At 36.6% G+C, this 25364-nt stretch overlaps 8 protein-coding genes across 8 annotated transcripts; 2 read left to right on the top strand and 6 right to left on the bottom strand.

Moving 5' to 3' along the window:
• Nucleotides 1–1576: 1576 nt before the first annotated feature.
• Nucleotides 1577–2068, top strand: GCK72_024412 (uncharacterized protein; the record flags this gene model as incomplete). The annotated part of the gene is made up of 3 exons (XM_003117850.1): nt 1577–1699; nt 1751–1922; nt 1968–2068. 3 exons carry the CDS (start codon nt 1577–1579, stop codon nt 2066–2068), a joined length of 396 nt encoding a protein of 131 aa, XP_003117898.1.
• Nucleotides 2069–2501: 433 nt separating this feature from the next.
• On the bottom strand, nt 2502–4831 carry GCK72_024411 (uncharacterized protein; the record flags this gene model as incomplete). Its single annotated transcript, XM_003118384.2, has 7 exons — nt 2502–2714; nt 3670–3849; nt 3901–4112; nt 4165–4341; nt 4389–4575; nt 4656–4748; nt 4802–4831. The coding sequence occupies 7 exons, from the start codon at nt 4829–4831 to the stop codon at nt 2502–2504; spliced, it is 1092 nt and encodes a 363-aa protein (XP_003118432.2).
• Nucleotides 4832–5959: 1128 nt separating this feature from the next.
• On the bottom strand, nt 5960–9716 carry GCK72_024410 (uncharacterized protein; the record flags this gene model as incomplete). Its single annotated transcript, XM_003118081.2, has 10 exons — nt 5960–6007; nt 6118–6216; nt 6265–6453; nt 6501–6611; nt 6705–6879; nt 6929–6990; nt 8791–8975; nt 9034–9098; nt 9144–9423; nt 9629–9716. 10 exons carry the CDS (start codon nt 9714–9716, stop codon nt 5960–5962), a joined length of 1302 nt encoding a protein of 433 aa, XP_003118129.2.
• Nucleotides 9717–11122: 1406 nt separating this feature from the next.
• On the bottom strand, nt 11123–11522 carry GCK72_024409 (uncharacterized protein; the record flags this gene model as incomplete). The annotated part of the gene is made up of 3 exons (XM_003118019.2): nt 11123–11230; nt 11276–11364; nt 11417–11522. 3 exons carry the CDS (start codon nt 11520–11522, stop codon nt 11123–11125), a joined length of 303 nt encoding a protein of 100 aa, XP_003118067.2.
• A 225-nt stretch (nt 11523–11747) lies between these two features.
• Nucleotides 11748–12960, bottom strand: GCK72_024408 (uncharacterized protein; the record flags this gene model as incomplete). Its single annotated transcript, XM_053735870.1, has 8 exons — nt 11748–11869; nt 11915–12026; nt 12089–12192; nt 12237–12345; nt 12391–12474; nt 12524–12633; nt 12679–12784; nt 12832–12960. The coding sequence occupies 8 exons, from the start codon at nt 12958–12960 to the stop codon at nt 11748–11750; spliced, it is 876 nt and encodes a 291-aa protein (XP_053579436.1).
• Nucleotides 12961–13253: 293 nt separating this feature from the next.
• On the bottom strand, nt 13254–14635 carry GCK72_024407 (uncharacterized protein; the record flags this gene model as incomplete). Its single annotated transcript, XM_003117747.1, has 6 exons — nt 13254–13424; nt 13473–13593; nt 13845–13946; nt 13994–14147; nt 14194–14319; nt 14536–14635. 6 exons carry the CDS (start codon nt 14633–14635, stop codon nt 13254–13256), a joined length of 774 nt encoding a protein of 257 aa, XP_003117795.1.
• Nucleotides 14636–16927: 2292 nt separating this feature from the next.
• GCK72_024406 (uncharacterized protein) lies at nt 16928–18219 on the top strand (the record flags this gene model as incomplete). Its single annotated transcript, XM_003117731.2, has 9 exons — nt 16928–16993; nt 17040–17209; nt 17256–17317; nt 17363–17479; nt 17525–17686; nt 17733–17806; nt 17856–17942; nt 17993–18084; nt 18132–18219. 9 exons carry the CDS (start codon nt 16928–16930, stop codon nt 18217–18219), a joined length of 918 nt encoding a protein of 305 aa, XP_003117779.1.
• A 761-nt stretch (nt 18220–18980) lies between these two features.
• Nucleotides 18981–21001, bottom strand: GCK72_024405 (uncharacterized protein; the record flags this gene model as incomplete). Its single annotated transcript, XM_053735869.1, has 10 exons — nt 18981–19096; nt 19142–19356; nt 19447–19546; nt 19591–19693; nt 19742–19846; nt 19905–20016; nt 20065–20200; nt 20244–20476; nt 20533–20720; nt 20768–21001. 10 exons carry the CDS (start codon nt 20999–21001, stop codon nt 18981–18983), a joined length of 1542 nt encoding a protein of 513 aa, XP_053579435.1.
• Between the last annotated feature and the right edge of the window lie 4363 nt (nt 21002–25364).

Genomic DNA, 25364 nt, shown 5'->3' with positions numbered 1-25364 from the left:
CATGCTTAAAGACACCATTTGAAATATAATTGATCCCATTATACCGTTCACTCGGCTAGATGCAATCCTGCCCTACCGGACTTTTTTGAATTTAAATTCAGTCGACTCCTAGAACATTCTATGGAACACAAACCATTCGTCATTCTGCCACGGGTGCCCGGGGCGCACGGCGCTATCGCTCCATCCGCACACACATACACTATTCGACTGTTTTTGCCGTTTAGTGTCGCGCGCTCGCCACTTTTCTCCCACAAACAGTTTGCACTGTTTCACGATTCACTGCTTTTCTCCTCGGTTTCCTGAAGTTCCGGCTCAAACTGTTCGTTTTATCACGTAAATGACAATAACTCATGATTTCCGAACTTTAACAGTTTCAAAAGTTTTATATCAGCTTTTTTTGTAGATTTTGTACAGACTCTCAAATGTTATATTGTTTTTGTTCCAGAAACGTTTCAATACTTCAGTTTTCTCAGTCGCTTTGTCTGTGTTCAATTACAATTACGAAGTTCGATAACTCACTTTCCAATTCGACCATTCCAGTTTACAACCATTTTATTATTGAAAACTGTTGCGATATGATCCGTTTCAATTACTTGTCCTGGTGTCCCCATTCCCCGTCCGATTGCCAATCTAGGTATTGGCGAAAAACACCGACCTGTCCTTCATTTAGGCCAGTGCCCTTCATTGTTCGAGCTTCATAATTCTTGAGAAGACACAGAGACACTACGCCGGTTGAGAACACCCGCACACCATCTTGCGCCCTCCTTTTGTCGCAACAGAGACTGCATTCAGACTGGGTCTGAAGGGAGGTCTAGGAGCGTTTTTGCATCTCTCTCTCCGTGTTTCACTTCTCTAGTCCTTCCCTTGTTTCTCTTTTCGTTTTCCTTTCCTTTCCTTCACTGTTGTGTCCACTGGCCGGTCCGTCGCCCCGTCCCCGTCCATCCATCCGTCCGTGAGATGCGTTAGTGTATTGGTGAGCGAGTGAGGAGAGTGTCTTTTCGGTGTGTGCGCGGGTAGTGTGAGGAGTGTATTGGGAATGAGGAGGCAGAGTGCGCTGTGTGTCTATGGAACAGACACCGAGCATCGATCGATGGTATTACGTGTCCACCAAATCTACGATTGTTTTATTTTTTTCCCATCAACGTCACCACGAATTTCTTGTTTCCCAACCATTCTTCCTTCTTTCTCGCCGCGTAAAGTTACCCTGTATTTTATCAAAACATTTGGGCGCGCGTTCTCACTTTCTTACAAGAACAACATACACAACGCGTTGATAACGGTCATCAACCCCCGCGACTGTCACCTCCACCCGATAGTCTTTCATAACTTACTTTTTGGTATTGTATACCGCGTTTGGCGGCCACATTGAAAATATTCCCACAAATGTTTTCTTCTCCGATTCATTCCTTCAATAGCATCACTTGTGTGGAGGAGGAGGCTGAAAAGCTTTTTCCTCAACGAAATGATTCATAACGGCTGGCCTGATTCCTATTCTTCTTCCCACCATCTTTTCGTTTCATTTCAAAAACATACAGAAGTACACTTTTTACATTCTTTTCTTTCCAGAACCACTAAAATGTCTGGTTGGGACGACTACATCAAGCTTCTGTTCGGAAAGAGCCCAGCCATCAAGAGAGCTGCCATTATTGGATTGGATGGATCCGTATGGGCCAGATCCGGAGATTCCAACGCTTTTAGTGTGAGTTTTTCTCTAAAAAAGAAATAATTTTCCACGTTGAAAGTATTGCAGGCCTCCGAACAAGAACTGAAGAAGTTTGCGGCTCTCTTCAACGACATCAACTCCGTTCCAGGCACCGGAGCTGATCTTGAGAACATCCATTACATCGTTCCACGTGTCGAGGAGAAGCTAATCTTCGGAAAGAAGGAACAGACAGGATTTTTTGCTTCCAAGACCAACCAAGGTTACCTTACTTCTTTTTGGTATCTAATCAAATTTATTTTTTTAGCTATCGTCATTGCCATTTATGAGGGAGACAACGCTCAATCCGCATCCGTACGCGCCGGAGTCGAGTACATTGCCCAGTACCTGTTGGGCGCGGGATATTAGATTTCTAAGGTAATTTTATACTTTCAATAAATAATTCCAAAGCCAATTAGCACAAAGTATTATTTCAGATCCTGCTCCAATCGTACACGCCGCTTCGCTCTATTCATCAACTCGTTAATCTTTTTGTATCTGTGTTTTTTTGTAACGTTCCCTTGTTTTGTGTGCTGAATTCCTTCTCCTTTTCACTTTCCTAATATTAAATTCAACTTTTCGTGGTTTCGGTGATTCATTCCGAATTGATTCCAAAAAATTAACTCATTTTCTTAAGTGATTCTTTAAACGGATTTTTCTTTCTATAAACTATTTTGCATTGATCGGTTTTTTGAACTTTGTATAGATTGCATCTTTACAGCCGATAAGATTATCGATTGTGGAAAATATTGACTTTGAAGAAAACCAGCGAAAACAAAAAATAATTTATTAAAAGCATCAGTCAGCAAATGGACAAGAATTGGCACATGTTTGACTCAAGAAAAGCAAAAATCAGAATCAAGATAGCAATGATGACACCAATGACAATGCACACCTTCATGGCTTGGGCTCGTTGTTGGAGTTTTCTTGCCTCTGCGACATCCGAACGAGCTTGATGAGTGTATACAGAAGCGCTGTGAAGATCACGTTCGATATGATGATTGGTCATTGTCTTCTGAAAGATTTTTTTACTGAAACTTCAATACATGATTTAACTGGTCACCTTTACTCACTGAAATATTTGAAAAAAAGAAGAAACCACTGCGGAGAGAAAGGAACGATTCACAGTCGAAAAGATAGAGTGACGCTTCGCTCCGATATTTCATATGACTTTTTATTCATTTTGCCGTCCGCTTTTCATGGTTCTATTTTGCTGAGAAATGAAATTTTTATAGTATGCAAGCGATCATAGAGTGGTTGTTGTAGATTTTTCATTATTTTTGTTTACGATATAAATATGAGAGGATATTTATTGCCATTTAATAAACGATCAGAGTAATAAATCCGTTTAATTAAATTAGGCGGAAGAAATATGTGCATTTGTTTACGACAATTGGGAAACTTTGTTATGAAATTCTTGTTTGTTTGTGGAAAACGGTCTAAAATAAGCCGGTTGTTTATGTTAATCTAATTTTTCTCAAAATATATTTTTAAATTATCAATTTTCCTGAACACATTGGTTCACTAAAAAACATATTTTGACACTGTAGTAATAATTTCATAAATTTATTAATGTTGATGAACAACGCAAGATTCACACATATTACAAGAGTTGAAAGAAAAGGCACGCAATATATCAAAAAGAAATTTGGCGGAAAAGCTGAGAGATAAAACAAGTAAGTGAACACAAGCAATTCATGAGAGACAATCACTTTGAGAAACAGAAATTAGAGACGAATCGAAAAAGGAAGAAGATCTTAAAGCGATCGAAATTGTGACTGACATCAATTGAAAAGATACACAGTAATTTAATAGCAGAATAAACTGTCAAGGGTGCCACTTATGAAATGCACAACCAATTTGTTATTGTTATGTTTGAGAAAATTGAGAAAATAGGAAATAATAGACAAATGAGAACGACAAAGCTAGTTTTCAAGAAATAATCAACAAATTGGAGTAAAATGACACACAGCAGCTTGGAAGAAGACAAGAAGGATCAATACTGCAATGATTGCTCCGATGATGATGCACACTTTCATCTTTCTAGCACGTTTCTGCAGTGTTCGAGCTTCTTCAACGTTTCCACGGGCTCTCTGAGCATATTCAGTAGCGTTATGAACGCTATTCTCAATATGGTCCACCATCTCGCCCTGAATGAATGAATGTTCATGGTTTTTGTTAAAAACTATTGAAATACTTACTTGACTGACAATCAGAATGTGGAGATCATGGAACATTTGCGCGAGTTCTCCCATCTGTCGTTCCAGATTCTTCAATTCGTCAGCACGTGATTTGACATCATCATACAGTGCCTTCTTCTCATTCAACGCCAGCATAACACCTTTCGTCAGTTCTGACAAGTTTCCTGAAGATACTGCGTCTTCGATTTCCTCATCGCTAAGCTGCATGTTTCCTGGAACACATTAGTAGGCATTATATCATTTTCAAACTCATCTCTAACTCACTAATTTTCAAGTAGTCAACTATTTTCCTTTTTGCCTTGTCTTTATATTCTTCTTGTTCCTTATTGAACTTGATCATCATAGTTTCGAATGTTCTGTAGATTGCCCGTACTTGTTCGTTCTTTGCCCGAGAGATTCCACACGCGTTTGCAGGTAAATTCCTAGTTTCCTCCGATAGTACTGAAGATGACTTATGAAGAATGTTTCAAATTAGAAATACAACTCACTTTTCAAACTTTTCTGTATTTGATCTGCTTTTGTGATAAACATCTGTGAGTGATTATTCAGTTTGACGGAGTTATCTGCATCCGCTCCAGGGGTTGAGAGAAGAGATCCATGAAGTTGTACTATGGCGTCATACTCATCATCTAGACTTTTCAGACTTTGTCGGAGGTTCGAACATCGTTCCAGAAACTGAAAATGTAGAAAATTTAAGTGAATTATCTGCTAAAAAAAATAATTTTGCAATAAAGATGTAAAATATCAAATTTTACCATTCCAAAATCGGCAGATGGGTCGATGAGAGGCTGGTTGGCTGGATCTTTTGTCTCAGGTTCATGATAAATATGGTTTCCGGAAGCTTTCTCCTGAAGTAAGGAATATTTCATGATGACTCACGCTGAATCAAGATATCACTCACCCTCAACTCCTGTAATCTATCTCGTGGCATTGTTGACTACGGTGAAACTCTGAAAATAGAAACATTAGTGATTCAAGGAATGCGTATAATTAAAGATTAAGTAAGTTCAAAGTGTGATGCACACTGCACCCAGAGAAAAATGAAAAATGTTTCACTGATAATATGCTATCTATCTCTCAGAATTCTTCAAAGGATTTGCAGTGTATTATCACAGAAACAATAATCAAACGAATGTAATAAGGCGTTCTGTGATAGCTATTTCTGTTTCGTATCAGTAAAGAATGTTCGAAATTCAAAGAATCGAAAAACATGTGTGGGTGGGCCTGACAGGCCGTGTAAATGAGAGAAAACGAAACAGCTGGTTGGCTGAATGAGAAACAGACAGCTAGGATAAAAGACCGAAAATTCGAGAAATGAATTGTGAAACACTATTTTTCTTCTCAGACCACTTTCTTCTCAAAACCTATGCCGCGAAAAGATGGCAAATCAGAGAATTTGCGAGCGAGAGGAAGAGGAAACTGCTGCTTGACTCGGTCAATACAATATGGTTTCCAACAAATGTCGGCTTGTTTGTTTTCAACACTTTTTTCGTCTCTTCCAACTCATTTGGCATGCAGCATACAATAGTGAAAATATGGAAGTAGAAATTGGAAAATATGACCCATTTGTTATGAAAAGGTAATAAAAAACAAAAACATTTCATTCATATATTGAGAAAATGTTTCATTGGAAAGTCGTCAAAAAAATCGAAGAAGAATAACGAATGGATGGGAATGGGATAGCACAAAACGGCAAAGAGTATTCAAAGGGCATCAAAAAAGAAGTGAGCTACAAAAGAAGATGAAATGGAAGAATAGAGAAAATGGTGGGCAATTTGAAGAAACGAACATGCACTGGCATGTACTAATTGAGCTCAAACGCAACGCAATAAATGAGATTTGAAATGGACGAAAATGTGAAATTTTAGGGGTTTTCGGAGAGAAAAGAGCATGAAAAAATAGTGGAAAAGATGAAAATAGTGCGGAAAGAAATGGATTCATTGCTGACCCATAGAAGCTCGTAACATGACAAATTTTAGTAGAAGTCCATTGTGGTACTGGGAGGTCCAAGAATAGCAAATGTTGAATGTTGAAATGGAAAGAAGCTGTCGGCTACCAGTTAGATGTATTTGACGTACCAGCGTTTTGGCTTTGCATTGAATTTTCTCTGAAATATCGGTATTTGGATGGGAAAAGTTTGTGTTTTCATGATTTGTATAATGACACAACTGGTCGAATTGCCAAACAGGCGGTTTAAATTGTTTCCAAAATTATTACCTCATCAATAAACTGACAAAGGCACATCTGAGTCTTGCAGTGCTTTGGTGTATAGTTGGAAACTCCGTGAATTGGTTTGCTTGGGAAAATTATACGTTTCTGAAATAAAATGTTCCACTTCCACTCCAAAATAGGAACCTTACAAACCTTAACAACGCTCTTTACATATTCTTGGCTGTATTGTAATATCAAAGCAGCGGCTTCTCGTTCAACACTTTCATCGTTCACTTCAGGTTGTGCACCTTCTCCAAATACACATCCTCCAGTATTTCGAATCTTCAACTGTTTGATTACATCTGCTGTGCATTCTCCAACATTGAATCGGATGAAGTGAATCTGAAATTGATAGAATACGCTCATCTGTTTCTTTGCTCTCCTCTTACCACAGTTTTGTGGCAACTCAATTGTCCGCGATCCTCCACTCCAATAAGAAAGTGTCGATCAACAATTATCTTATTTGCTTTCTCAACAACGTGATTCAGTCCGATCCGTATCTGCAAGAAAAGAAAAACGTTTCGCTCTTTACCCCATTTACCACAAGAGTCGTGCTGCTTCTTTTTCGTTGTTGCCTTTTTATCGCCACTTACTCTTCTTCTTATCATCGCACACACGTATATTCCAACAAAGAGAAGCACCGCCCAAACGAGACACCAAATCATGACAGGCCATCCACCCTTTGATTGGAGAAGTAAAGTGATTGTGAGAGAAAGTATCCAGAATGTCATCCAGATGGCAATCAGTCGAGAGTAGATTGTGGAAAACCTGAAAATTAGTTCATTAATGAACTAATCAAGTCTTTTCAAAAGCTCACATCTTGAATCGAGTATCTTCCACAATTGTCTTGATTGTCGCAATGTAGTCATCGCCATTCAGCTGAAACATTTGATAAAAGCAGTATTACTTAAGAGGCACTATCTGTAAGAGTGAGAATGTTTGTGTTGGGCCTTGGCACAGTTGCAAAAAGTTGTTTCAATCCGAACTCTTTTTACAGCATATGTACGCCTATAGTAGTCATTTAAAAAAAATATGTCACCAGTCGCCTATGACGTCATCATAGGAAAATATGACCAATAATTGACTTTTCACCCAAAAATTCATAAAAATTTCAATTTTTCAAACAACTTTAGGAAACTTTCGCAACATGTTAGGAATGTTTTTGACTACCCCTACACAAACTTTCAGCTCTTCAGACACCCGAAAAACCGTTTAAGTGAATTTCACTTTCATGTTTTTCCAACTTTTCTCAAAAAATCCCTCTAGAAGTACTCAAATTTCAAATCGTATTCGTATTCTCCGCAAAAAGTTCTATTAGGTCCAATTAAAATCATCAAAAAACCATTGCACCATTTTGAGATAATTCGATTTTTTCAAAAATCACATAAGGGTCCCCCCTTATGAAAAAAAAAATTTCACGAAAAATTCCGAGAAAAAATTTGTTCCGAAAATAATTAGAATATTGATAAAAAACTTAGAATAAACCAATTTCGAGATTATACACCTCAGAAATTGGTTTCAACCGATTTCGTTTTTTTTTCTTCATCGAAATTTTTTCCCATTTTTTGACGTTTTCATCAATATTTTGTACTGAAGTACACAAATTACAAGTAATGTACTTATTGCTCGCTGAATTTAACAAATAATCAAAATAAGACAAATGAAAAACCATTGGACCATTTTGAGATTTTTCTATTTATTTCGAAAATCACATAAGGGTCCCCCCCCATGGAACAAAATTTTTATCGAAAAAATATTTCAACATTATTTTGATTCAAAAACGTTCAGAACATTAATGCAATATTACAAAATGTTTTGTAAAAAAGTTTTGGACGTTTTTGAATCAAAATAATGTTGAAATATTTTTCGATAAAAATTTTGTTCCATGGGGGGGACCCTTATGTGATTTTCGAAATAAATAGAAAAATCTCAAAATGGTCCAATGGTTTTTCATTTGTCTTATTTTGATTATTTGTTAAATTCAGCGAGCAATAAGTACATTACTTGTAATTTGTGTACTTCAGTACAAAATATTGATGAAAACGTCAAAAAATGGGAAAAAATTTCGATGAAGAAAAAAACGAAATCGGTTGAAACCAATTTCTGAGGTGTATAATCTCGAATTTGGTTTATTTTGAGTCTTTTATCAATATTCTAATTATTTTCGGAACAAATTTTTTCTCGGAATTTTTCGTGAAATTTTTTTTTTCATAAGAGGGGACCCTTATGTGATTTTTGAAAAAACTGAAATATCTCAAAATGGTGCAATGGTTTTTCAATGATTTTAATTGGAGCTAATAGAACTTTTTGCGGAGAATACGAATACGATTTGAAATTTGAGTACTTCTAGAGGGATTTTTCGAGAAAAGTTGGAAAAACATGAAAGTGAAATTCACTTGAACGGTTTCTGGTGTGTCTGAGGGGCTGAAAATTTGTGTAGGGGTAGTCAAAAACACTCCTAACATGTTGCGAAAGTTTCCTGAAGTTATTTGAAAAATTGAAATTAAAAAAAAAAAAAAAATTTTTTTTTTAATTGAAAAAGGTGACAGATTGTTTGTGAACCACTACCATAGGGGTATATATGCTGCAAAAAGAGTTCGGATTGAAACAACTTTTTGCAACTGTGCCAAGAGGAATCCTCATCTTACAGACAACGCCTCTTAATCAGAAAATTCTTACTGTTGGTATATCGATAGCCAGAATGGATGGCATACTATAAGCATCGTAGTGTGGAGGAGTGACCCAGTCACAGACAACATTATCCGGGAAAACCGTTGCAAGTACCTTCGCATTCACATTTTTTGGATCGGAGATGACACTGGATTTTGCTATTCCTGGCACGCCTTCTTCCAATCGACTTACGTCTAAAATTAAACAATTGGAAAATGTCCTTCAGTGCTTCTGGCATCTATAAGTACTTACCCAAAGGAATTGGAGCTTTTGTTTTAACTATTGGCATGCATGCAACAGGCGAAATCGTCGCAATTCTGAAAAATATGTATTGCTTGTACAAAATTAAACAATAATCTGACCTAGGTTCATATGCAGTTGGAGGTTTTGTTTCTGCAGAAGATGAAACACTTATCTCATCTTCTGAATCAGATTTCGACTGAAGTGGATCCGCTGTTTCTTTATTCTCTTTCTTTTTTTCTTTCTCCTCATTTTTCTTCTTTTCTTCTTTTTTTTCATCTAGAGAAGGTATTTCAACTTTTTCATCCTTCTTTACACTACTTGGTTCTTCTTCTTTTCGAGATTCCTCTTTGCTGGCAATTGAGAATTCTTCCATCGAAACCTCGTCGAATTTCTCCCATTCTGAAAATTATGGAATTGACAGTAAACAAAACAAGAAAAATTGAAGAACATTTTAAATTAATTTTTGCATGAAATTTTGTTATATACTCATTCTAAAAACCACATTCGATGAATTTTTACAGAGGGAGCGAGAAAAATAAAATGCAGTGGTGCAAACACCGCGACGAAACAATGCACAGAAATGCCGTCACACAGCACCACTCACCTTTTTGCGCTTCATTGTTTGAATCCATCACGGCTCGCAGACCAAGTTGGGGACAAAGTCTAAAAATATGATCACCCGAGTAGTTCATATCGAATATCAAACACGAATGAGAAGAATAAGAACGAATTGAGAAAGAACTGTATCTAAGACTAATGATGATACGCAAAAAAAAGAGATAGATTCCATAGACAAATCTTTTTTTTCTTTTCAAGACGGTAAAGTAACAAAGCGAGAGGTACTTCATCTGATGGAGTGTCAAACTAATTGCAAGTTCATGTATCAAATTGAAAAGAAAACTTTGCAAAAATATCTTCTCCGTTTCTCTCTCTCAACCATATAAGATTGTTTTGAGTGATATGCCAATTGAACAAATAGAAAAACGACTGGCTTGCCTTAAGAGAAAAAAAAACAAAAAACTCGATGAAAATCCAGTGTCTTAAGTTGAAAAGAAAACATAAAAAGGTGGAGGTGCGCGAGTGTCGCTATGTTTTTGTTTCTATGCGCACCCTAATGCCCTCTCTATACCGCGTGTGATTTGTAAGACTCTTTTGGTGTCTGACCATACCTGCGTGTCTATTCATGTACAGTGTGTTGTCCGGTCCGTCCGGTGGTTGTTTGATCGGATACGCGCAAGGAATTGGAACACTATTTACTTCGGGATGATACTATGCAGTATTAAGTTGTCAGAACTTACTGGGTCAATGAATTTCAAATCATTTTTTGTGAGAACCATACAACCTTAAAACTTTAACTAGTAAAAGTGACTAGTAGTGTTATCACCATACAACACCTGATAGTGCTAAAAGTTGTAATACTCAAAATAGCCAGAGTGACTCAAAAAAGTGTCAACACTGGGTATTCTCGCCTGGATCTATGCTTGTTTTCTCAGCCATCATGTTTTTTTTCTCAATAATAAACATGACATAAGTTCTGAAATATCTGATTGTTTTATACTAGGTTCATTCAAATTGATAGCACCACAACAAAAATTGTTTCTGAAATGCATCCCAACGGAGTGCATTCAAAAGAAAAAAAGGTGAAAGCAGAGGAATACAACGTCATGACAACAATAGAACATCAATAGAACAACACTGGAAGACAGAATGTTTTGAAAAAAATGACGTTTTCTATTGAGGTGTATGTATCAAATAAAAAACCTTTTCGTCCAGAAAGTTTTACTTTTTTCAATTTTTTTGAATTCGGCCAAAAAAACTTTGATTGTTTTGATCCAGGAAACAAAAAGATGTAATAGTCCATAATATGTGTCTATGCCTACAAATGACAGTGGCTTCTCATTATAATGCGTACCTGGCTAGCTTATATATGTCTTGTGAATGATGATTCGAAGCTTTCAACAAACAAAAATGTAAGAATAGGCATAACTCCATTATTATTCTTATTATTTCAAAATAAATTATTAATATTACAAACATAAAAACAATACATACAATTCATATGACAAACACGGAACTACAGTGATTGTTCATATCATTATTACATCAACTGGTAATAAGAAAGCAATTTTTGGTTTCTGGATCTTGGCCTCGATTTTATGTAGTCTGCATAAGTTTTAGCGGTTGCGCAGCCACAGCCATTCCACATCTGGAAATAACATTTGATTACTTGAACGATAAGAGTTATTCATACCTGACGAGAATAAGAATAGGTTTGTGGTGGATAGGGAATCACACGGTAGTCTGGAAGAACATCCGGGTAATTTTCAAATACAGGAACGTCTGAATAATAGAATAATTTATTGTGAACATATGTATAAAGGGTTTTTCTTACAACTTGGAGAAGGATCCTCTGGATAATCGAACATTATATCATTACTCAAATATATTTGTGCAAAAGTTTGAGAAATAATCAAAAGAACTGCAAGAAGTCTTAACATTATTTGAATGTGACAAGAAAACCAAATCGCTTTTCCTTTTAAAATCCCGAGATTTCGATTCCTGTTCACCTTCCTTCAAAAAGTGACATTTGATATCACAAGGATCGGGTTTATCAAGCGAGTTTTTCCATTGTTCTCTTTTTGTCGGTCGAGATAAGAACAGAACAAGAAATAACAATTTATTAACGTTTTATTATTATTAGAAACTTATCAGCAATGAGATTATCATTGAGAAGTGTGAAATTTAAAAGTGTTCTTGTTAGGTTTCTTCTCATCCGGGAACCCTGGTGCTAACGGATCCAAAGGACTCAGATTCTGACCATAGTTAACAGAAGTGTCGTCGTGATCTGAAAATGAACAATAGTGTCAAAAAAAGGAAAAAGTAAACTTACCATAATGTATATTTCCAGATAATGGGAATCGATAGGCAATATCTTTCCCAAGTGGAATAGGTAAATCAAGTTCTCCTTCCACTCCGTCTTCTATGTGGTAATTTGCTTCAACCTGTAAACGGAAAGTTTAGAAACATGATGACACCGTTTTAGCTGATTAAGAAAACAACTCACTCCTACTCCAAGAGTTCCTTGATATGGATTACAGAGTGGTGGCTTGCAAGAAATTGGTTCATACTCTCTTGGTAATGCACCAACTGGCAGCTTCGGATGAATTTCTGGAAGAATTTGTTTTATAAAACAATACAACAATAAACGTTACGTCTATTATAGTTCAATGATGGGTCTGACAGTAGTCGAGTGATTTGTTCCTTTGTTAAACCAAGCATGTTGACTGGACTGTTCACATATCCCACTTTTACCCATTCTTCCTAAATCACAACTTTATAATTTCCAATCGCGTTAAAATTCAAAACCTGGAAACGTTCGATGTAATGTCCTCCAATGTTCAGAAAGTTATTCCAATAAGGAACAGGAACAAGGATGTCACCGCCGACGTGCTAGAAAACTTTTCATATATCCCTCATCCACCCGATACAGAAACCCTACTCTTCCTTTTGACGTATCATAGGTCACCGCAGCATGATATTGGTTTGACATAGGCATAAGAGGCCAGTAGTCTCCAAAAGACGTCCTGCCGGGAAGTGGATTGTAACCTCCTGGAATAATTTGAAACATTAAATTCCAACTTTTGTAATTTCTACCTGGCAACTGAACTATATCCGCAAGTTTCACGGGTTCATGTTCTTTTGGAGGTTTGTTCCGTTCTTTTGGTAAAACTTCAGGGGCACGGCGAATTTCTTCATCTTTCTGAAGGGTTAGTATGTGAGGATAATTTCCAGAAACGTATTCTATACCTGGAAAGAGTCCGACAAAAATTTGTAAAACCCATTGTCTTCTTCAGAACTATTGTCTTTGTCCTTATAGGCTACACATCGAAAGAACAGAATAGAACACACACAAAGAATCAAAAACGGAGGTTCCATGTTTGAAATGAATTGCTTCTCTATTCTTCTCGAGGCGCCAGCTTTTTCTTTCTTTTCTTGCTTTCTGATTTCTATTCTTATCATTTTTTTTCTTCCCAGAAGAAAGAAACAGGATAGACTGGATATCACCGAAAGGATGTTTTCGATGAATTCCCTTGGATATGTAACAATATTAAGTTTCAGTTTTATTTGGTTTTCAAATTAAGATGACAGTTCCAATTTACAAGCTACTGATGAGGATGTTGAGGTTGTGAGGAGAAAATATTAATAGTGATAATAATTAAAATCATCGTTCAATCAAAGGACGGAAGGGCAAGTTTGACGTCAATTCCCAATAAGAAGCAGGCCACTGTGCTTTGTGCCATTCTTCTTTGAAGGATAGCTTTTCCGAATGCTGACAAGTAAGATTCCTTTGAAGATCTTGGTTCCATATCCATCAAGTAGACCGTAATGAACATTGAAATCTGTAACCAATTAGTTAATACTGTGATTTAAAAACAAATTAAACTAACAGGTCTTTTCTCAAGAATATTGTTTTGAATCTCTGGTGGGATGTAATCTTTGAAGTCATCCATCTCTGGGGTGCACATCTCAGTTTCAATGTCGTAAAGTCCTGGTTGCATGTCACCACATCTGAAACCGAACTCGTTTGGTCACACGTCACCTTTTTGTATCATGTCTAGTGTACGCACTTTTATTCATCAATGTTTTGATATGTGACATTGATGGATGATACGGACATGCGAGATTGAAAAGCAAAGCTGACTGTTTGCGTACAAGTACACGCAAATCTCCAGTTTTCACTAGCAATTAATGAACGGAACAACTGGAGGAAAACTTGTACTTTTGACATAATTGACTGAAGTGAAAACACCATTACATACTTGCAATCCTCATCGATCAGTTTGTGTTCGGGTCTGCTAAGCTTGCTAGCAGTGATTTTAGACGATTGGGCTTTGAGTTGTTTGCAGAAATCACAGAAGACACTGAAAATATAAAATGAGCCAAAAGAAAATTACTAGCAGAATTTTACCAAGATCCCTCTAATTTAGCGCATGGACACTGATTCACTTTCTCATCAATTTTCTTTGAACAAGGGAGGGATGGATTGTTTGGATCTGGAGTTCCTCCGATTCTCATCTCAACTTCAGCAATCAAGTTCTTGGTTGGTCTCGTAATCTCAACACCTGTGAAATAAAATTCGGTAAAATTTAAAATCATTTTTGACAGTACCCTCTGCTTTGATTTTGATACATCCTGGAATAACTGGGTTCTTTGGAATTAGTTGGATTTTGTCTGGGTTGAAGCGTATACTCGGCCGGTATTTGTTGATGTCGATTCCCTTTCTTGACAAGTAAACTGAAAATTCCATTCTTTGAATGTCAATATTCACAGTGGCTAGGTTTTTTGGTTGATTAGAAAGTCATTTTGACGTTCTGGTTAGAGATCTTGACCAGATGAAAGCAGAGTCATGTGATAACTTTTAATGAGATACCTAGTTTTTCATATTATAGTACCAAAAGAAGAGTTCAAATGTTCAACTAAGGAAAATAAAGAAACGTATAAATAACTCACTTGGAGAGCATGCTCCTGAAACTCGTATATCCACTTCAGCTTTTTCTTGTCCATAGACAAAAGTAATGAAACAGAGAAGTATAAGCGAATAGACCCGCATGTTTTGGGAGAAAGTGTGGATCAGTATGGTGCGCGGCGGACACCGGACGGACTGCATCGCCTATCGGCTGTGTAGTCGTCCGCGCCTCTTCATCTCTTCACAATCCCCCCTTCGGAAAATGCCAGTTCGTTTCACTTTTCTTTATCTCATTTTCCCCTTTTCTCTCCCGTCTATCCACACATCATACCGTCTTCAATCGTCTACAGTGACGGCGCGACGGCGCTGACATCGTTCCCACTAGTCCTGAGTGTACACACCTTCTAATGATATAACGCCCATTGATTTTATCCCTTCAAGCAATTGGAACTATACATAAAAGTGATATACCGTGGAGAAGATAGCGATTTTAAATAAACGTTCTGTATCGGCACAAATGGCGGAATCATAGTAGAGACATCGGATGTCCTGGCAAATGTTGGACTCGTAAAATTCTGTGTTGAATGACTTCCGTAGCAGATTGACTCTGAAATTTTCTTAAAGAATACTGAACAGTCCCCAAAAATATAAAACACAATTTTTTTTTGCCGCTGAAACTGTTTTGTTACTCTGGTGACATGTTTACTTCAAAAATACGTTCTTTCGAAAAATAACTAATTTGTGTCTCAAGTTTTGAGGTACATCCTTCATTTTTACACTAAAATGTTACACAGTGACGGAATTTGCTACCAGAAAAAATGGAATCGATCAAGTTAGAGATACCGATGTTATCTCAAAAAATGGCTTCGCATGACCCTTGTCGCAAAAAATTATTTACAAATGGAGTGAAATTAAATTTAATGAAAAATTACATTGTTGAAAACTGTATTGTTGTTTCTCTGTTTGTTTTATTGTTATCAGTTTCAATCACTCAACAAGCCGTTTAGTATAGCATTTTGTAAACCTTCAAACACCATAAGAGACGGCATACTGCATCCTCCAAAACACCACGTCGTATACACTTTCGGGACGGAGACAGACAAGAAAAATGGACAACAAGGGGGACTGCGAGAGATGGGGTATAACGGGTCGACGGACGGACACACATTGTACACCCGCCACACACGAATACAGCCACACATCACGCGCTCCGCAGAGACCCAGAGTCGAGCGGAGGAGAGTGCGCGAAAATGTGGGTTGGGGTGGAAAGAGGGGTGAACGAAAGTTCGTCTAAATTATTACACATTCTCATTTTACAATATCTCTCTTACGCTCTTTCTTTTCTTTTTCATCTTCATATTTCTGATTGTCGATCATGACACAATCCTGCGAATTTCATCCAGCAGGTTGATATTAGCCACAATTTCCTGTTTTCAGTCTCAATGCTGTTCTATATTGATTTCCAATACTTAAAAAGGTCTGCTAGCGTTTGGGGGAACACCCTGCTTAAGCATTGAACGCAGGAACCCTTCTTTTGGAAAACAAAAAGCTTTCCACTGCATCCAGTGAAAAAGTGATAGCGTTTAAGTTCTCACTATCATTGATAATCCAGAAAACTGATAAGATAGAAAAAAACAGTTTTCTCTGATTCTGCCAAATCTCATTTACTCACCATTTTACAAATCTCTATGTTTAAATCAATGTGGCTGTTGTTGTTGTTGGAAATTGTTTTTATTGTCCTCCAACTCCTTCTTCATTCCTTTAATCCTTTTTTCCCAAACCCTTTGTACCATGCTACATACTCTTTCCTATGCCATCGTTCTACGACTTCGGTAACGTCTGACAGGACAACAATGGCGTGTCATGTGCCCTCTCACGAGGTCAATTATTGAATTCGGAATTTCGATATTATGGACATTATTCATTTCCGCCCAAGCATGCGACAGAGTCAATTGGTTTTCTTGTTTCTTAAATTAGCATTATGTAACGAGTCACAAGGCTAACGATAGATTATACAAAATAGCAATGATGTCGGTTTCCGTTAAAAATAATGAGGATTAATTTAGATATTTCTAAATCAACCTCACCGACATGAAGTAGCTTTGCTTCAATTTCCGGCTGCAGGCAAAATCGGAACTTAATTTAGTATGTCATGCTGCCTATTGGAACACGCCACCTTATCTCTTATTTTCACATATATCAGTTTGTCGACACTCTCAGTTTTGTGCTATTCACTGAACATATTTCAGTGTTTCTTTTTTTTTCTAACAATTTCAACCACTATATAGATAACGAGTCTTTAGTGTATTTTCAGTAGCTCACAATCAGTTTGTATTTGTTTTTCTTCTCTCTGCTGTATTTCTTCATTTGCATTTATTTTTGACCATCATCTTCGATAATATTGTTTTTACAGCTACTAAATTCAACGTCAACATAATGCCACCGGCTTCAAAGAAAAAGAAAAACACGAGAGAATACATTTGGATTTACGGATGTCCTACGGTATGTTAAGGACTCATATGTGTATTCGAAAAGATATAATTTTCAGCTGAAGGAAGGGTGCTTCGAGTTTCACCCAAATGTGCAAGAACACATTGAGACGTCGTACAATAGAGGAAAGAAAATGTGTCAAATTTACGTTTTTGGTGATACGTGGGATTTGGATTTTGTTCAAATGATTAGAACGAAGAAAGATGATCATGATAAATATCAGATCAAGTGAGTGAAAAAAATACGTCTATGAAAATAACAATATAATTTTCAGAAGGATTCTCCCAAACAAGGCAAAAAAATATATGCTTCAAGGAATATCTGAAGCAAATTACAGTAAGTTTCAAGTAAATACAACTCTCCTAGAGAAACATTTTTCAGAGAAAATGGAAGGGTTCCGGCAAACTGACAATATTTGCAACATTTGTCTCTACCCACCATCAATTCCAACAAGAATTCAAGATTGTGGACATGAATTTTGTTTCGCTTGCTTGAAAAGTGCGGTAAAAAACTGAAAGAAACGTTTTATTCAAGTAATTTCAGGCAACTACATGATGGGTCTGGAGTGTCCAACATGCCGAGGAAGAATTCCATCCGAGTTGTTCCGTGATCCCAAACGATATGATCTACCAATTGATATCGAGTGTCCAATCGAGTACGCTAATGATTGTACCTCTATGTTCGCATTGACGGAAGAAGGAAAAGGTAATTGTGGAGATTGTTTCTTTAATCTCTAACAGAAATTTTACAGGCTCTGCAAATTCGTCTGTGCAACTACGCCGATCTCAACGATCTACTAGAACCAAGTACTATTGGATTTATCAGGTAAGAAATGTTGAGAAAATAAAATAACTTCCTTACCAAAAACGTGCAGGCAACCGACTACGGATGGTATCGGTACGACCCAAAAAACGAGAAGTATTTGGAGGAAAGTTACATTCGGAAGAAATCTAGTTGTACTGTAAGTGAATTCTTTCAGAAGTCCGTTATGTTAATTTTTTTCATTTTCAGATTTTCATATGTGGATTCAAAATGTCCATTAACCTTAAGTCCAATGTACAGGAAAGAATTTCCGAAGGAGAAGTGCATAGGAGAAAAATCAAGTGAGAACAAAAATTGAAGTTCGAAATTTCTAAATAAAATATTTTAGAAGAATCAAAGCTGGAGATCTCAAAAATCATCGTGTGAGAGGAATCTCTGGAATTCAATCGTATGCTTATCCAGTCATCAGTGAATAATTATGGAATTGCCCACCTTATTGCTTTTCGCTTTACAAACTGCCTCTGCTATTTTTTTCCATTTAGTTTGCCTTTTTTTTATTCCGAAACCACAAAATTTTGAATTTCATTCAGTTTTAAGTGGGGGAGAAGTGGAACAATATGTTCCACTATAAACAAACACTATTCAGGTTCTAGAATGTAGACGGCTTCTGCCATATGTACTATCTAATCGAGCACACTCTTTCAGTTAGTTTACTCTTGCCTCAATTCATCAATTATTTTACTTTCATCATAAATTCACGTTCAATCTTCTGTATATAATGCTAGTTTCCAGGTGTATCAATTAATTCTCATTTAATTATCAAGGAATGGAATCAATTTTATATGTATAATGTCTCAATGTATCATTCTTTCACAACTCTTTTTTATTGTGCCTCATATTTTTTCAATGCCTCTAAGTCCCTCAATCAACTGTCATTCTTTTCAATAAATCTCTTGTACATAAGTTTCAACTTCAGAAATATTTATAAAGTTGTTTTCATATGGTTTTCATATCATTCAGGGCATTTCCGACAATTCAGGGCATATCCAATGGCTGCTCATAAAATGACGAAAAAAGGAGAAACATTACACTGGGGACAAATCTTGCTGTCCGAACGGTTCAATGGCTCCTTCGGATTCATAGTATTATTGAAAATATATAAGTCTATAAGTCATTCGGTTATTAAATTAATTATTACAATATTTATTGATATGTAAGTATAGAAAATATCGAAGTTTTAAGAGGAGAGGCCTAGGAAGTATTTCAGCTCATCGTGAATGATGGCTCTGTTCTTTGCAAGATCAGCTGGTTCTCCTGCATATGTTGGGTACATGTCGGAACAGTGGGCAGCTCCTGAAAAATAAAAAGTTTGTTGAGGAAAAACTAGTTAATGAATACCTTGAATGAGAAGTGGTGTCATGTGGTTAGCGGTGTTGTTGTTGTATGTTCCGAGAACATGCCATGGATCGAATGCTCCGTTTGGAAGGACAACATTAGTCGCTTGGTAGTTGTCAGCTCCTCCGTATTTGTACAAAGTCTGTTTGTTGTTGTCGCGAATGAAGTTGATACCGACATCGGCTCCAAACATAGCCGTGCACATGTCAATGTAATATCTGGAAACCGAGTAAATATATGAATTGAAACAAACAAAGGATAAATGAATTGAAGGTATGACAACCCTTGTTCCAAAAATTGAAACATACCCCATTGGAACAGTTTGCTGGAAAATGTTTCTTCCTTGGTCAGTAGTCTGAAGAGCTCCGAGTTCATTACAGCACAACCACATCCATCCTCGGTTAGCAGCTAAAATTATTACATATACAACCCAACAACATCTGAAAACATACCGATGTCTCCTGAATCGTCGTAGGTTGCATTAGCCAATACAGCAATCATATCGGTGTAAGAGTTGTCAAGTCCACCGACTGGATCTCCATTCAATGTGTTGACCTGAAACAATTCTAAAGTCAGAAGAATTGCTTATTCTATTTCTCATACCCAGTCAATGGTGTTCTTGACACGAGTAATAACATCTGGAGTAGTAGCATCATTCATTTTAACGCACAAATTTTGAGCATTTAATCCTCCCAATGTGGCCGCATTCTGAAGTATTCACATAGATTCGCATTGCAGCTGATAAAATATTTTTTGAGTTACTCACTCTTCCGTCATAAGTGTATTGAATGACTCCCTGGAAGTAACTGTACACATTTGCAAAGAAGTTGTCAATGTCAAGTTGGGTGTATTGTCCGTCAACAAATGCTGGAGTGAGTCTGAAATTCTGAACTTGAACAAAATATCTCTAATGATATTAAACTTACGAAAAGTATTTGTTCAGTTGTTGGATTCCTGTTTTTGTGAGACTGAGTTGTTGCATGTTGGTAAAGGCTTGGTTCACATTTTGCCAGCATTGAGTGCTCGTTTGTTTCAAAACATCTTCAACAACCATGGCATACTCTGAAAAAGACAGTAACTATTGATTTCTTAGTAATCGAGAAACCAAAAAAGTCAAGAGTCCAGTCCAACGGAGCACTGCTAGCAACAGCTCCGACAGTGTCTTGTGGGTACTGCTGACGGAACAATGCAGAAAGAGTTCCTGGATAGGATCCTCCAAAGGTAATCCATTTCGGGTTTCTAAAGTTGTATTTATCGTTCATCTTTCCGATGAAACTATGGATATCAGCCAATGCTTGCGACATTGTGCAAACTTTGATTCCAGGCATCGAGGTATCTCTGAAATATTATAACTTTGATGAAATACTTTGTAATAAAAAATCGTATAAACTTACGGATACGGTCTGCTTTTTCCAAAACATCTATGCTCTAGTTGGAAAACGTCAGCTCCAAATTCCTTGGCCCATTGCAAATACTGATAGTTGGGGTTACTGATCCAGGTATCAGTGGCTGGAGATTCTCCTTGGATCATTAAAAAGACAATATTCTTGTTTTGAGTGAAGTTTGAGTTGTACCAGTATCTCTGTAATAACATTTGCTATAATGAAATGTTTGATTCTTAAAGAATACCTGAATGTACGTGGCACCATTGGTTGCATCAAAGTTGTCAACCTTTTGAGTAACATTGGATCTGACCAAATTCGTGGCTGGGGTATCGAAGTTGTCAAAAAACCGGTCACCGTGTCTTACGAATCCATGAGCAGTTGGCCGTCCCAAAAGATATGGTGGAAGTTTGGGATGTCTCGCAGCCTGGGAAACAACAGCCACTGCTCCGAGAGCCAGTAATAACTTCACCCACTCCATCAATAAAAAGTGAAAAAAGTGACTAAAACCAGCAACTTTACTCCAATGACAGAAAAGACTCTTTATCAATTCGTCTGTCCTGTTAACATGGTGATAAGACAAAAAATCATGACAGATCGAAGAAAAATGTGCAGTGCGTTGAGTTGAGTCGGTCGAAATTTTGTCATCATTTGCATAGTCTTTTGGCAGAAAGATTGGAAGACGGAAAACTCGGTGAACTTCGAAACCTGGAACACGAGAAATTATATTTTGAAGAAAGAATGTGGTCAACAATGATAGACATTGAGATGTGACATGATGACATCTTGAACATGCTTGAGAACCGCAATAATGGCGAAAAAACGCCAGCGTTTATTTGTTTTTCAGAATTCTTTGTGAACCGTGAGAAATTTTAGACTCCAAGTGTTAGTTTTCAGGATATTATACAACCCCTTGCAGTTTTCCAAAAAATACTGTTCTTTTTTGGACCACCGCTACTGATTTTCTGGTGTAATACCTCAAATTTGTCACAATTATAAAAATAGAAAAAAAGCATTGATACTTTATTACTTTTATCGAAATGCTTTTTTTTACCTACCTCGAGTGAAAAATCTGACACTTCATCCGTCATTCGAAATTATCTTTTCTTTTTTCGTCTTTCCCCCTCCAATACTAATAATCCTCTTTCGTGAACGTCCCACCAAAAACTTTTCCTGGTCGCGTTTCTCTTTTTCAGTAGTTTCTTATCTATTTGTTCCCGCATTCGAAATCCTTAAAAATGTGGCAAAGGCGCTTCAGAATGTGCATAAGTTGTATACAGCAAGCAATTTGCATAGTGATGAACCGAAAACTAGTAAGGACAGGCACAAAAGTAGGAGACAACGAAAAGAACTCTTGGCCTCCCTTGTGATGCTTGATTTTCTAGTTGTGATTGCAAGTGGATTTTTTTGTTGGATCTCAGTGTGACATCTGCTGTAGTACTTGGTGGTGGGCGATTATGAGAAAAATAAGAGATACGGCTAGACTTATTTTTGTTCAGAGTTCTTGGACATCAAACGATACCGATAACATTTAGAATAACATTTAGAGTCGTTTGAAAATAGAACAGAATAAGAAATAGAAAATGATTAGATATGTTGGAGAATCTGACACTAATTTTCTGTGCAGTTGAATTATTTTAAAGTATTCCGTTCTCGAACCGAACCTAAACTTGTTCGATATCATTTTCTACTCACTTTAAATCAACAAGCCCTTTTTTATAATATATCAAGTTTGTTTGTATGTTTTTGTTTTTATTCCCGATGCCGAACATTGAATTTTTCTGTGCTCAAAATGAAAGCGCTGAGATGAAAATGAAAAAAAAAAACTAGGGAACGAGTGTTTTGAGTTTTTGGGGAACGTTCATGTAGATTCTACTTCTGGATATGTAGGAAATATATTTTTTCCTGAAACTTCAATGGTCTGTGAAATTACTTTTTTCTCTGCCAAAAATTGTTTATTTAGCAGATAACTTCTTGTTTTGAGTTATTGTTTTGGTTCAGCAAGTCTACGAACCGGATAACAATCTTTTTCACCGGATTGCTATAATTATAAAAATTTTGGGAGACATCTGTCTGAAGAAATTTGGGAAGACTTCCGCATGGCTCAAAAACTGCTCAAAATTTTCTTGCTATGTTCTCTAGGAAGGAATCAAATAAACAACTACTTCCGATGTTGAAAGATGAGATTTGCAGACGTGAGACGGGGGGTCACAGACGGAATCCATCCTAAACTATCTCCCACGCTTATTTCTCTTATTCATTTCTTTGATACAGAAGAAAAAGGACTAGTCAGCCATCCCACGGACATTTCCGTCTCAATCAACAAGTCAACTTCTTTTTTTATACTTTGACTTTTTCCGTCAGCTCCACGCACCTTCCTTATATCCCTTTTTAGTTTTTGTTCTACAATCTAAAATATCAATTTTAAGTTACACTTTTATATTTCACCTGAATCTTGCTTCTGATATTTTATGACAAATGAAAAAGAGCAGGTGTTTCACATTCATTTTCACATTTTCTTAGTACAATTCACATACTGCTTTTTGTCCTCAAACACTTGTTTTATACTTTATCCATATTGCAGAAACAGCATCACACATGAAAAACATGTTGTGATGTCTTTCTCTTTTTTCGGCTTCTCCGCCATGAATAATTAGTCAATAATTGAGGGTGCCGATAAATCTTGACCATCCTGTGTGTAACTCTTTTTTGATGGCAAGATGAGTACACTAGGACGCGAAAACAACACTTCCTTGAAGGCATCGACAGAGTCTGAGGAGTTGCAGAAATCTCAGAGTATCATATTTTTCCCAGAAGTAATGACACAATTTTTTTCTGATGAATCCACAAAAAGAGAATAATAGTCATCCACATAAATTTTCCACAATGTTCAATTTGTTTCAATTTTAAAGCTAACAAAAGATTTTTACTGACATCACTAATATAATAGTGTTCCGAGTTGCACATCTTCTACAAAAAACTTGCGAGCACTATCAAACTCGAATTAGTCACACTCCAGAAACAAGTCTCCTACTCCTCAACACTTTGTTCTTCACATAAATCCTTTTTGTGAACATTCTCTGACACTTCTCGAGTTGTTGTTTTGGTCAAGAATGGCAACCTATGAGTGAACACTAAACAAGTAGTAGGCTCGAAACAAACATGACTTTTCATCTTTCTTTGCAATTCGATACAATTTTTATTTGAGATTTTCAACGAGTCTGAAGACGCATCTCTTTTTTCTCTATTGTTCTTCACTTCTAGCTTTTGAATTATTAAAAAACCCAGATGAACGCGATTTGTCCTCTTCTTTTTTTTTGGTTTTATGCTTGCACTTGTCTTCTCTCTGGTCTACTTTGGGTGTGATTATATCTTTTCTTTTCTTTTTTTTCATTCAAAATTGTTTTCTCTACAAACAAGATTCTTACAGATGAGCAAATCTGGCGGTAGTCGGAAACAAAAACTACGCTTTGCCTCAAGCGAAGTTTCATCCTCAAGTGAGTTTACTGTTGTTTCATATCATCTTCATCGATGAAAGAAAAATTAGCTCACTAAGCATTATATATTTAAGACTAAACAATTTGATTAGTATACTATACGAAATGTCAAAAAAGTAATATGACCTACAACATAAAACATCGTAGTGGTCACTTTCAGTAGTTTTTATTTCAATTCATGGTCATCCGTCCGAATCATCAAAAACGTATAGTTTCATTGAACGTCGTTCCTATTCATAATTCAGTTTTTACTTCCTTTCCAAATACTTTATATATCATGTTTTAAGCTGGCTACTCTATTCAGAGTCATCATTTTTATTTATTTGTTTTGAGCTAAGCGATTTTCTAGTTGGAAGCGGATTTCAGTTTCAAGTGACAGAGAGATAAAAGAGGTGAGCGCATCTGTTTTGTAGCAGCAGGTCAGAAACAATCAAGGTTTGATGGCTCTTGTCACAGATCTAAATTTTTCACACTTCTTTCTCTTGCACTTTTTTTTTTAATGAGCGATTTGCCTAATATAAACAGTTTGAGAAAAAACTCGGCTCAATTTTGTATACTAAAGAACTAGTAATGCAAAACACTTCAGAACTTTACTAAAGCTATCTTGAGAACCTTCTGAACTCCTCAATTTCAGTTTTTTTCTCTCCAAAAAATAATACGAATTGCAAACCCTATTATGATTCTCTAGGTTCACAAACTCTTTTTTGTCTTGTGAATTAATTTTTCTTGATTAACTATCTGCTTTCTACGAATATCCATTTTCTTTTAATCTCAATAAGTTTTTTTTCTCTTAATACGTGGAATGTGATGGACAACCAATTTTTCATTGTAACGCTTCGCTGCACCCCTTTCACAGCCTTGAGCCTAACAAATTTGGCGTGCCTCAACTATATAAACGCTACCAGAACGGAGGGAACGTTTTTGGGTACGGACTACTGTCGAACCCCTTGGGGATACGTAACATCATTATAATAACAACGTAACTTTCTCAAGAAGAGCACAATTTGATGACAACTAACTGCTCTCTCTCTCTCTCTGGTTATATACTAATATGTTCGTATAGCTTTCTGATTTCCGAACGGGACATGATTTGATTTAGTTTAATACTTGTGACAAATTTAACAATTGGTAAGGAGAGAGATACATTTTTTGGAAAGAACAAGTTCCTTCTCAAAATAGTAAAAACAGTGATTGCAATTGAATTGAGTGCAAATGCAGGATGCAAGAAAGAAAAAGAAAATTGAAAATGGATGGAGAAGCGGGAAGTGAGTTCGGATCAGTTCATTTATATCCAATAAGTTAGTTGTGGGGCAAAGTCTGTCAACGTGAGACTCACCCAGAGCCCTC

Source organism: Caenorhabditis remanei, chromosome X (assembly GCF_010183535.1).
Source record: "Caenorhabditis remanei strain PX506 chromosome X, whole genome shotgun sequence".
NCBI lineage: Eukaryota > Metazoa > Nematoda > Chromadorea > Rhabditida > Rhabditidae > Caenorhabditis > Caenorhabditis remanei.
The sequence above is the reverse complement of the archived record's forward strand: the minus strand, read 5'-3'. Positions and strand labels throughout refer to the sequence as shown.